The sequence below is a fragment of the Lipotes vexillifer genome, unplaced genomic scaffold, assembly GCF_000442215.2.
Source record: "Lipotes vexillifer unplaced genomic scaffold, Lipotes_vexillifer_v1.1 scaffold993, whole genome shotgun sequence".
Classification (NCBI taxonomy): Eukaryota; Metazoa; Chordata; class Mammalia; order Artiodactyla; family Lipotidae; genus Lipotes; species Lipotes vexillifer.
The window spans coordinates 837485-849910 of record NW_006792406.1 but is presented as its reverse complement, the minus strand read 5'-3'; the positions used below and the strand labels follow the sequence as shown (position 1 = coordinate 849910).

Below are 12426 nucleotides of genomic sequence, written 5' to 3'. Positions count from 1 at the left end.
TTATATGCAGTTTAACCCTGATCAGTATAACCATCTTCCTCTTTAACCATATAAGGCCAATACTAATTAGAATTTCTAAAACACTGACAAATTTTTTGGAATATATGTTCTCTGTTATTTTTTTACCAATCTTTCTACTCTGTTTTCTTTAAAAATTCATTTATATTTTATTTATATCAGTTTATTATTCCCAATTATTTTCTCTCCTCTCTTAGAGACATATTTCCTCTCACACATTGATAATGCCTTGGCTATCTGATTTGCTTTGGTCAGTGGAATGTGAGTAGAACATAAGCTATGTATGAGTAGACACTTTAAGAGCCATTGGCTAGTTCAACATTGCTAGCTCCTCTCTCCCACAAGAATGATTTCCCTCAGATAAAGTATGCTTCCTCACCCTGGAACCCAAAACAGTGAAGGTACAGTGAGATAGAACCACAGATGACCCAGACACCAAGGTAATCTGATAAATATATAAATAATTTGTTTTTAAAAACCATTTTGGGGTTTTACTGAAAGCTGTACTAATGTAGGTATAGTCTTTGAATTTATTCCTCAGTTCTTTCTGCTCTATCTTTTCTAAAATGTCTCTAAGTACATTTTAATTAAATAATTTAGAATATATTATCAATCCTCTTATTCACAGATGTCTTTAGAAGAGGTTCACTAAGGGCGTAATCAGGGTCTTTTGTTCTGAACAAATAATATGTTCAGGGAAACTAAGCTATCAATTTCTTTATAAATTATTCTTATCCTAATAAATATATTTGGCAATTGTTTTTGTCTGCCTTTTACTCATCTTTGAATCCCCAGCTTCTATTCCAGTGCTTGACAAAAAATAGATGCTTAATAAATGTGATCAGTGTATATATAAGTGAACAAATTCTATTTTTTACAAGATATATGATAATTGGTTGTATATAGCTAGATGTATGATTTTTGGATCAATTTTTCTAACTTGATCCTCTAATAAAAGTTTTCATGTTGAGTTCAATCCCAAATGATGGAAAAAAAAACTGAGTTATCAGTGAAGTGGGATTTAAAATTCAGGAAACTCAGAGTTTTTCTTTTAGTTGCTTTAAATCCCTCATTATGGACACATACAGTGTCCATAGGATTAAAGATCCTATTCCTAATATCTTCTATCAGCTCTTTCTTTTAAGAAGAAACATGAAAAGTTGTGGTTAGTGTTAGGACTGTTTTGGTTTTCTTCTCATTTTATATTTCCTCATCTTTTGGAGGATGATAGTATGCCATTAAAAATATCAAGTTGAAATTCAAGATGTCAAGTTGGTAATTTATTTCAGTTTTAGAAAAATCAAAGAGAGATGTGGTATAGTAAAAATCAATGAATTATATAGGTCTGAGTCAGCTTTTTAAAACTTATTTAAATAAGTTTTAAAATAAAACTTATTTAAGGCATAAGCAGAAGGTATGAGATAAAAAGAGAAGAGGCAGTGGTTGGAAATCAGGATGCTTACAGTTGGGATTATGGAAGAAGTACATTTATTGGTAATGAAAAAGTCCAGGGTAGGATAATAGAATGACTTTTTGTGGTTGGATGAAAGATTAAGTTCATTAGAGGAGAAAAGGTCAAGGAACTGAGAGTCAGGATTTTAAGAGGAACATTCTTGGGACTATTCAAATAACCAAGAATTAACAAAAGAGTAGAGTTTGATGGAATGACAGTGAGCATATTGCTAAAATCTTTTTTAAAGGCAGAAAAGTAGCTTGGACATTCTACGTATGCAAAAATTTAAGTATAAATGTTGAAGTAATAGATATGAAAGTATAATTTCCAAACCAGTAGAAAGAAGATACAATAATAAAAAAGAAAACTCTATGAATCATATAAAATGCAGGAAAGATAAATCAAATAAGCAAAGAAAACTATATCAAATAGAAGAAAATATAAAATGGTAGATATATAAGTGAATATACCAGCAATAACAATAAATATAAATGAATTAAAATCACCAAATATGAAGATTCTCAATTTTTTAAAAAATGTATAATTTATATCTCTCTGTATATTTTATTTTATTTTATTATTTTTAAAGCAGCATGGAATTTTATTAATAATTATGCCAATAAATTCAGCAACTTAGTTGAAATAGAAGAAGTCCCTGAAAGGTACAAACTACCAAAGGTCACTCAAGAAGAAAGAGAAAACCTGAATAGCCCTATTAAACAAATTATTTGTAGCTGACAACCTTCCCACAAAAAAAAGTACAGGCCAGATGGCACAAGTGAATTCTACCAAACATTTACAGAAGACATGGTAACAACTGTACACAAACTCTTCTAGAAATAAACATTTTCCAACTTATTTTACGAGCCAGCATTACCTACATACCAAAGTCAGACAAAGACACCACAAGAAAAGAAAATTATAGATCAATAACTCTTATGAACATAGATGCAAAAATTCTTTAAAAACATAGCAAATTGATGGGCTTCCCTGGTGGCACAGTGGTTGAGAGTCTGCCTGCCGATGCAGGGGACACGGGTTCGTGCCCTGGTCCGGGAAGATCCCATATGCCGCGAAGCGGCTGAGCCCATGAGCCATGGCCGCTGAACCTGTGCGTCCGGAGCCTGTACTCCGCAACGGGAGAGGCCACAACAGTGAGAGGCCCACACACACACACAAATAAAATAGCAAATTGAAACTTCTAATCTATAAAAGATGGTAATGCATCGTGCCCAAGTAGGATTTATCCTAGAAATGCAAGGTTGCCTTAGTATTCAAAATCAATATATTTCGTCATATTAACATACTAAAAAAGAAAAACCATATCTTTATAATGTAGAAAAAGCATTTGAAAAAATTCAACACATTCATGATTTAAAACTCTCAATTAATTAGGAATTAAAGGAATCATCCTCAATCTAATAAAGGGCATTTATGAAAGAACATATATCTGACATATTTCACCATTTTATGGTGAAATAAACAGCAGGTTCCCCCTAAGACTGCGAACAAGGCAAAGATGTCTACTCACCACTTCTAGTCAACATTGTCCCAGATGTTTAGTCTGTGCAACACGGCAATAAAAAGAAAAGACCCCCACCCTCCACACACCTCGTGCTGCAAGTCCCAGTGTTACCAAATCAGGTCTGGATGCTTGCTGCTCAGAAATCAATACTCAAGAGAGACAAATGTTTGTAGAAAGGAAAGTTGCTTTTAATCAGACTGCTGGGGAAATAGTGGACTCCCCAAAAACCACCTCCCAAGATTCTGCTCAGCCATTGAGAAGTTTTTAAAGGAAAAAGGTAAGTAGTCTCAGTTAATCATTGAGATAGGAGGTCAGAGTCATTGCCATCCCCCACTGCATGCAGGCTTGTCATGCAGGCTTGTTGACTTCTTGTGATCTTTCTTTCAGTACCATCTTGTTCACACAGTTTGTTCACGAGATTACTGAAGCGGAAGCGAGGGTCATCTGTTAATTACTTATTCTTTATTTCTGCTTCTTTGATTTATGGAAAGAACCAACAGATTAGGCAAGGTATTATGTGATCAAAAGATTTGAAAGTGTGCTAGGGCCAGAGATGAGTAAAGCATGGGGGAAACTGGTTTAAGGTTAGTGACAAGACAAAAGGGGCCTCCTGCAGAGAGCTCTTTCCTGCAAAGAGCTTTTTCCTGCCAAAAGCTGCTTATAAATCCCCACTTGTCAGAACATCATTCCATTTTTATTGGATTATGGTCAAAGGTCTGTCTTCTGTAACTTCATGCTGACACAAGGCACCATATTCTTAGAGTGGGAGATGTTGACATGGGTCTGTAGCATCCCTTCGCTGACAACTGTAGTTGACCATTTACATACATGGGCAGAACAAGCTACAATTATTTTGATGCCCACAAAGATATAGGTTATTATAAGCCAACAATGTTAATCCCATTCTCTTAAGGACAAGTTCTTGAAACTGTGCTAGCCATAGATCTAGTACTTTTTTATAAACAAGAGGCAGGGGATATGGAGGGGCCTTTGTCCTTGGCAGGGGGATGGGGGTGGGTGCAGGGTTCTGTTCATTTCCACCACCGCATGCTGTGCACTGGCAGAAGCTAGGTTTGAGGCAACTAGGTTGCACCTAAAGGTCTGGGCAAGCAGACAGTTAAGGGCCATGGCCTTGCTGGCTGCAAAACAGGCACAGAGAACTAGACACAGGAAGGGAGAATGCATGTGTCAATGGAGACAGAGATTGGAGTTATGCAGCTGTAAGCCAAGGAACACCAAGGATGGAGAGCCACCACCAGAAGCTGAGAGAAAGGCATGGAAGAGATTCTCCCCTAGGGCCTTCAGAGACTGCATGGCCCTGCTGACGTCTTGATTTCAGACTTCTAGCCACCAGAACTGGAAGAATAATTCCTAGTATTTTAAGCCACCCAGTTTGTGGTACTTTGTTACTGCAGCCCTGGGAAATGAATACACAGACCTTCAAAAGTGGCCCTGAGACAACTGACTTTTCCATTTGCAAAAAAAAATGAAAGTAGATCACTAATTTACACCATTAAAAAAAAATTCCAGAGAGATTAAAAATATAAACATGAAAAGCAAAACTTCAGCCTTTTGGAAGAATATCTTTGTAATCTCAGTCTAGAAAAGAATTTCTTAAACAAAAAGCAAAAAGACCTAAGAAAAGATTGATATATTTGCATCAAAACTTAAAACTTCTATACAGTATAATATAGCATAAATAAAATTAAAAGGTAAGCCACAGTCTAGGAGAAAGTATTTGTAACCTAATGTAGTCAACAAGTAAATATACAAGTTATATAAACAAATCCTGGAAATGAAAGAACAGGTGATCCAATCAAATACATATATATCTCCAAGCTCATGGTATTGTTGCCTATATTTCAATTATCTGAATGCTGTAGCAAATGTTACTTTTTCTATCTCTAAAATATAGAGACTCTTTTGAAAAACATAATTACAATACCGGAGAAACTAATAACCCCTGAATATCATGAAATATCTGCGGTCGTAGATACCACAGTCAACAGATGCCACAGCCAATGATGGATACATAAACCTACACGTGTGATAAAATTGCGCAGAACTAAACACACATACTCATAAGTGAGTAGAAGTAAAATTGAGAAACTCTGAACTAATTGGTGGATTATATCAATAATATCATTATCCTGGCTGATATTTGTACTATATTTTTACAAGATGTTACCACTGGGGGAAACTGGGTACAGGGTACATGGGGTCTCTCTGTATTACTTCTTACAACTGCATCTTACAATCTACAATTATCTCAATAAAAATTTCAATTAAAACAAAAAAATACATAGGTATTAAGTATGGGACAACTTATACATTTCATATTCATATTAAAATGATGAAATAAAAACTTTGAGTTATTAAGCAAATATATATATACTTCCTACTATAATGTTGTGTTCCAGTAAGCAAACCTATCATGAAAAGTTTCTCTATATAGCATACTTATACGTATTCTGCAAAAGAAAAGACCTCCTTTTTAAATTTTTTGACACTGTAACACCTTCAAAATATTAATAAAGTTATAAAATATTAATTATTTGCTACTCAATGAAATGTCACTTCTAGGCAAAAGATTTCTCATATATATTGGGTCCCCCACCTCAGCCTCAGGTTGTTTCTGCTATGCAGTGAGTCCAAAAAGAGGGTGAAGGTTTCAGGATGTTGACAGGGGTTTCTAGTTAGTGCTGTTTCTCTGCTGTTTAGTGAAGTCGAGATGCTGGTGGAAGGTTCCATTACACCTGTAGTGTTTCTCCCTAGTGTGTTCTCTGATAGAAGGTTCTCCCACATTGGTTACATTCATAGGGTTTCTCCCCTGTGTGGGTGCTCTGATGTACTGTGAGGGATGACTTATGGTTGAAAGTTTTCCCACACTCATTACATTTATAAGGCTTCTCTCCTGTGTGTGTTTTCTGATGCTCCCTCAGTTTCGACTTCACAGAGAAGGATTTTCCACATTTGTGACATCCATAGGGTTTCTCTCCTGTGTGAGTCCTCTGATGATTAATGAAGTTTGGTTTCTGGGAGAAAGTTTTTCCACATTCCTTACATTCATAGGGTTTCTCCCCGGTATGTATTCTCTTATGTACTGTGACAGCTGACCAATCACTGAAGGTTTTCTGACATTCATTACACTCACAGGGTTTCTCCCCTGTGTGTGTTCTCTGATGTACTGTGAGGCCTGACCTATACCCAAAGGTTTTCCCACATTTGGTGCATTCATAGGGTTTCTCCCCTCTGTGTATCCTCTGGTGTAGGACGAGAGATGATTTATGGCTGAAGGTTTTCCCACATTCACTACATTCATAGAGTTTTTCTCTTATATCTGTTTTCTGATATGTAGGAAGCTTTGACTTCTTGCAAAATGCAGTAGCACACTGATTAATTTTATAGACTTTTTTCCCTATATGTGTTTCTTGATGCTGAATGAAATTTGGCTTCTTGCAGAATACCTCCCAATCTTTGTAACAGTTAAAGGTTTTCTCTCCTTTATAAATTCGCTGAAGGAGTGACTTCTTGCTGAAACTATTCTCACTGTCAACACACTCATATTACCTCTTCCCCATGATAACTCCATGGTGCTTAAAGTTGACTTCTCATGAAGAGACCACCTCCCACAGTCATTCAATTCATAGTGATTCTCCCTTGTATGAGTTCCCTGATGAACACTGAATGTTGGTCTATCAGAAAAGGCTTTGACATGTTCATTACAACCATAGGGCTTCTCCCATGAGCTTGCTCTCTTATAGGTAATGAAAGTTTCTCCCTCATTGAAGGCTTTCCCACATTCAGTATATTCAAAAGAAATCTTCAGAGTTTGAGTATCTTGATGCTGAAATAAGTCCTCATTTTGACTGATGGCTTTTCCAGTTCTATCATATTCTAAAGATTTCTCTCTAGAATGAGAATTCTTGTGCTTTGTACAGAGGAGTAATTTCCCATGTGTATTAAACTCATCAAGCTGCCTTACAAAGCAGTGTCTATTACTAATGATTAATTCTGAAAGAGAATCCAAATTCATTCCATATGAGTCATATTTACCAGGTATTTTTCTTGGTAAAATAAAGTTTGTATCCAGAGAAAATGTTTTTCCTAATACACTATTTCTCTCTTTAGTCGGTGTTTTGTTGTTGACAAAACCAACTTTCCACCAATGCTGGTCTTCCTTTTCCTGGCTCTTCTCCATCAGGTCAACTATGCAGAAGTCTGGGTGGCTCTGACTTTGGGACTTTTCCTCTAACATCCATGGCTCTTCTTGCGGTAATTTGAAAATCACCTCTGGTTTGATAACAGAGTACCCCACTGAGATGAGATGGCTATAGTTCTCCAGCATCACTTCCCTGTACAGGGTCCTCTGAGCAGGGTCTAGGTGCTGCCACGCCTCCTGAGTGAAGCCCATGCTCACATCCTCAAATGACGCTGGCCCCTGAGATCTGTTCATTTTCTGTGGATCGAGGAAACATGTAGAGAACTACAAAGTTTGGGCTCTCCTGAAACTTGGCTCAAACCTCAGGTTCTCACAGTCTGACGGGTGGCTGGCGGAGCACAAGGATCACATAGTGCAATCAGCTATGCACATCTAGGGTCTGCTCTTTCTTGGCCTTGATCCTCCTCTGTTCTGCAGCCCTGGTGGGAGGCCTCCACTCAGATGAGCCATCTTCCTGGTGGGATTCCTCTTTATCTCACAAGATCGGCTTTGTTCCTAGGAACCAGGACCTGAACTTCACAGCGATGTCCTTTGGCTCAGTGCAGGGACGGGCACAACGCCAGATTTAGGCACAACTGTTTTTTAGGGAGGAAGCAGATGTGGATGTGCCTCCTAGAGCCGCCTTCCGCAGGCTCTGTGGTCTCGAGGCACTCACTAGCCACTCTGATCACTTTCCGGACCTGATACAGTGGGAGGGCGAGGACTCCCTGCCGTCCTCACAGAGTGTGCCGCGGCCTCAGGGCAGTGGCCGCCAACACTACAGCGGCCTCTCTGGGGACTCGCAGACGTCGTAAGCGCACAAGGACCAGACTCGAACAAGCCGTGGCAGTAGCTGCTGCTGGCCGGGATAGGGGCCTGAACCCCACCCTCCCTCCAGCTCGGCCGCCCTTCGCACCGGCCAGGCCCCAACCCACTCCAGTGCCCGCCGCAACCCCTATATATTTTTAAAGTGATGCCTCAAACAAAACTCAAGACACTTTCGTGTAAAGGGATAAGCAAAAAGTACTATATAAAACCTATCCAAAAAACATAATACAGGACAAATGACTAAGGAAATAAGCACTTTTATGGATAAAGCCATGACATAATGATAAAAAAGTTCTCTGTCCAAAAGTACTCTGACCTTTTGATTATTCTAAGGCACTGGCAAAAGTTTGTCCAGACACGCTTTTGGCTTTCTCTTCAGAGAACACTTTCCTTAGGGTGAATATCCTCATGTTAGCATCTTTTTCACCCTGCAACAGACTGAGAATGTCTCAAATCATGAAGTCCTGGTGTTTTTTTGATTAACAGTTCTTCCTCGATATAACTTATTCCTCTTGCATTTTTTTATAAGCAATAAGAAGAAACTAGGCCACACTTTCAACCCTTTGCGTGGAAATCACAGGCTAAATATCCAACTTCATCATTTACAAGCTTTGCTTTTCACATAACTGCAGGACCCAATTCAGCTAAGTTTCTACCATTTTCTTCCAATTTCCAATAACATGCTCATTTCATTTTCATCTGAATCCCCACTGGCAGAGCCTTTCATGTCATATTTCTACAAAGCCTGTTCATGAGGACTTAGGTTTTCTCTAAAACAATAAATGTTTTCTCTACCATGCTCTTGACTTCTTTCTGAGCCCTCAGTAACAGTTAACATCCATATTTCTACTAGCAGTCTCTTTAAGGCTATCTGGGCTTGTTCTATCGGGCTCCTCAAAATTCTTTCCTCCTCTGCTCACTGGCTAATTCCAAAGGCACTTTCACATTTTAAGGTTTCACATTCCAGATACCAAAATAGCAAATTTCTATTGCTGCTATAAGAAATTTCCACAAATTTAGTAACTTAAAATAATACATATGTATTACCTTACAATTTGGGAGGGGTCAAAAGTCTGAAGTGTGTTTCAATGAGCTAAAACCAAGGTGTCAGCAGAGCTGCACTCCTTGTAGAGGTTCTAGGGGAGAATCCATTTCCTTGCTTTCTCCAGCTTCTGGAGGCCATCAACCTTCCTTGGCTTGTAGCCTCCTTCTATCCTCAAAGCCAATAGTCAGTTAATTCTTTCTCATACTGCATCACACTGACATTTTTAAGAATCCTGCTGATTATACTGGGACCACCCATATAATCCATGATAAAGCCCTTATTTTAAAGTCAGATGCCTAGAATCCTTAATTCCATCTACAATCTTAATTGCCCCTCGTCATGCAACAAAAAAAACTAACAGTTTCTAAGTAGGCAGTGGACCTCTTTGGAAGTGGAAGTGCCAGTATTCTGCCTAACAAAGACAGGATGTAAGAATTTTTAAAATTAAGGGCAATTTTTTTTTTTTGAAAAAAACAGTAAAGTGAAGATACACACACAAACACAATCAAAAATGAAGAATGGACAAATCTCTGGATGTGGTACCAATTTTAAATGTACAAAAGACTATTTTTTTTAAGCCTACAAGATTCAAATGAACATTACAACCAGCCTTCTGAAACCAGATCATTCTCCTCTAATGCACAGTTCAAGACAAACCAAAGAGAGGAACAGGTTTTCAACTCATTTTATGACACTATTAAACTGTTAATACTATTATCTGACAAGAACACTATGAGAAAGGACCACAGCAGACAAATTTCAAATAATATATTAATTTAAATTTTAAGTAAATTGTAATTAAATTTAAATAAACTTTAAATAAATAAATCGCAGACAAAATTTGAGGCCATCAATGCATAACAAACAATAATAACAATCACAACCAATTTGAGCTTTTTCCCTGGAAGTCAAGTAATTTTCAAGGAGTCCAAGGATGGTTTTACACTGAGAACTATCAGTATAATCTGCTACATTAACAAATTAAAGGAAGAACAACATTTCATCATCTCAATAGAAGCAGAAAATGTAATGCAGAGAGTAAATTGAATTTTCTTAACTACTATTCTTTTTTTTTTTTTTTTCTGTGGTATGCGGCCCTCTCACTATTGTGGCCTCTCCCGTTGCGGAGCGCAGTTTCCGGATGCGCAGGCTCAGCGGTCATGGCTCACGGGCCCAGCCGCTCCGTGGCATGTGGGATCTTCCCAGACCAGGGCACGAACCCGCGTCCCCTGCATCGGCAGGCAGACTCTCAACCACTGTGCCACCAGGGAAGCCCTCTTAACTACTATTCTTAACCAATAAAAGTTATCTTCCAAAACTTACAGTAAATTTCATACTCAAATGTAAAATATTAGCAACTTTCAAGTCCAGTTAAAAACCACGAATGCAAGATCTTACTACTTCTATTCAGCAGTGTACTGAAAACTTTAGCCAGAAAAACAAAACAAGAAAAAGAGTAAAATACATAAAGATTTTTGAAGTATGGCAAACATTGTTGGTTGCTGATCCAATAGCTCTTCCTCTGCCTTCTATGCTGCTAGAGTTTGCCTCCCTCTAGAGAGGCAATAAGCACCATACATGTATTTTTCCAGCATCTCTTGAGGTTAGAGAACATTTGCTGAGAGATTCCCTGGAAGGATCATTGCCTTCATTTCTGTCCTTTCAATTACTATTCAAACAACATTTCTCAGGCTTCCTGTTCTTCCAACTTTCTGGAGCAATTAGCATTGTTAAACACTCTTTTGGCCACTATGATATTGATCTAACTTATTACGCATCTCTTACCTCATTACCACTCTCCCCATTCTGGCTCATTTTTCCCCTCTATCATAAAAAGAGTTTCCCAAAAGGTTCCCAAATCCAATCTTTGGATGCCTTTCCTTCACCAGTGTCTCAGCTGTATGCACCAGAACCCTTATCCCCTATCACCTTTGTTGACCTAACTTTCATATTTGTATCTCCTGCTCTAACCTCACTACGAATGACACACTTGCGTACTTGCCTTTCCATATCATAAGTGTTCTGCTGGTAACCTAGATTCAGCCAAGTTCATAACCTTACACTGAAGATCTGCTTCCTGACATTGTTTTCCTATGAATAAGTTACTGTAAGTCTTTGCTTTGTATAAATAGTCATTACTACTATACCATAATTTTTAGAGCTACACAAGCTCAAATCTTAGCTTTGTCCTAATACTCTCTTCCCTACAGTCCACTGCCAAACTGATCACCAAGTCTTAATGCAACCATGAGATGGTTCTACCAAGGCAAAATGGTGTTGAAATTTCCATGGACATTTCATAATTTAAACCTTCAGTATTACTTACTGGGGTAGCTAGTGTCCAAAGATGGTCCCAAATGAACCACATCATCTGATATTCCTTACTATATAGTCCCCTCCCACAATGAAACTAAGCTCGCTAGCTTTGGGACACATATTAACCAACAGAATATGGCAGGGGTGCCAATTCCAGGACTAGTTTTTAAGAGGAGAGGCAGATTTCACTTCCTTTCTCTTGGAATTCTCACTTTTGGGAACACTGAATCACCATGTAATAAGTCCTGCTTTCCTGAAGGCCAGTCCACACCTGAAGAAACCACAGGGAGAGGCCACATGAAGAGGGAAGAGAGTACTAGCTATGGCAGCATCCTTGCCAAGATTATATATGACTTCAGCCCCAACCGACTTCTGACTTCCATCATATGACACAGCAGAAAATCCACCCAGAGAATCATGAGGCGAAAATAAGTGGGGTTGCTCTCTTAAGCTATTAGGGGTAGTTTATTTCACAGTAGTAGATAATCCAAACACCAACCTAAATCTGTGTGAAAATAACATTAGTATACCTCAATGGTGTAAAGAACTGATGCTGAGATTTGACCAGGGTGAGACTCAGCTTACTTATAACTGATTTACAGCGTTTATTCTCTAAACATGCTATACTCTCCTATCTCTAAGTCTATGATCATGTGAGCCTCTGAGAGGAAGGTCTCCAAGCATGGACAGTCCTGTATACCTATTAAAAACTTACCAATCCTTCAAGATCAGGTTTTGTGATTCTCTTTTCCTATGAGCTCCCCTAAAGTTTTCAAAGGAATGTGGCTTTGTCCATCTCTTTTGAATCACCAAATTACTTTTCCTCTCCTGTATGTGGTTTATTTAATTTTCTTTCGTCTTTTGCTTTTTGAAAGTAGGTCTTTCTTGTCTTTACTGAATTAAAATGAACTTCTTCATCTGTGCCTCTCAACGATGCATTACAGAAATAATAGAATATTTGCTGAATGAGAGTTATAAACCCTCAATGGGCAGCTAATTTTTCAGGGCAAACTATGCTGTGGAACTAGCAAAGACAAAGT

General features: G+C 38.2%; 1 protein-coding gene across 1 annotated transcript; it reads right to left on the bottom strand.

The window, feature by feature from the left end:
- Window positions 1-5767: 5767 nt before the first annotated feature.
- Window positions 5768-7452, bottom strand: LOC103069687 (gastrula zinc finger protein XlCGF7.1-like). Its single transcript, XM_007465523.1, has 2 exons — window positions 6567-7452; window positions 5768-6471 (listed from the first exon to the last, which is right to left on the bottom strand). Exons 1-2 carry the CDS (start codon window positions 7450-7452, stop codon window positions 5768-5770), a joined length of 1590 nt encoding a protein of 529 aa, XP_007465585.1.
- Window positions 7453-12426: the final 4974 nt, after the last annotated feature.

What these genes read in the sequence shown, in the direction of transcription:
- LOC103069687 (XM_007465523.1), bottom strand. Translation starts at nt 7,452, where the DNA reads ATGAACAGATCTCAGGGGCCAGCGTCATTTGAGGATGTGAGCATGGGC. An exon ending in GGAGTTATCATGGGGAAGAG is followed by an intron (nt 6,472 to 6,566) that starts GTAATATGAGTG and finishes ACTGTTACAAAG; the next exon opens with ATTGGGAGGTATTCTGCAAG.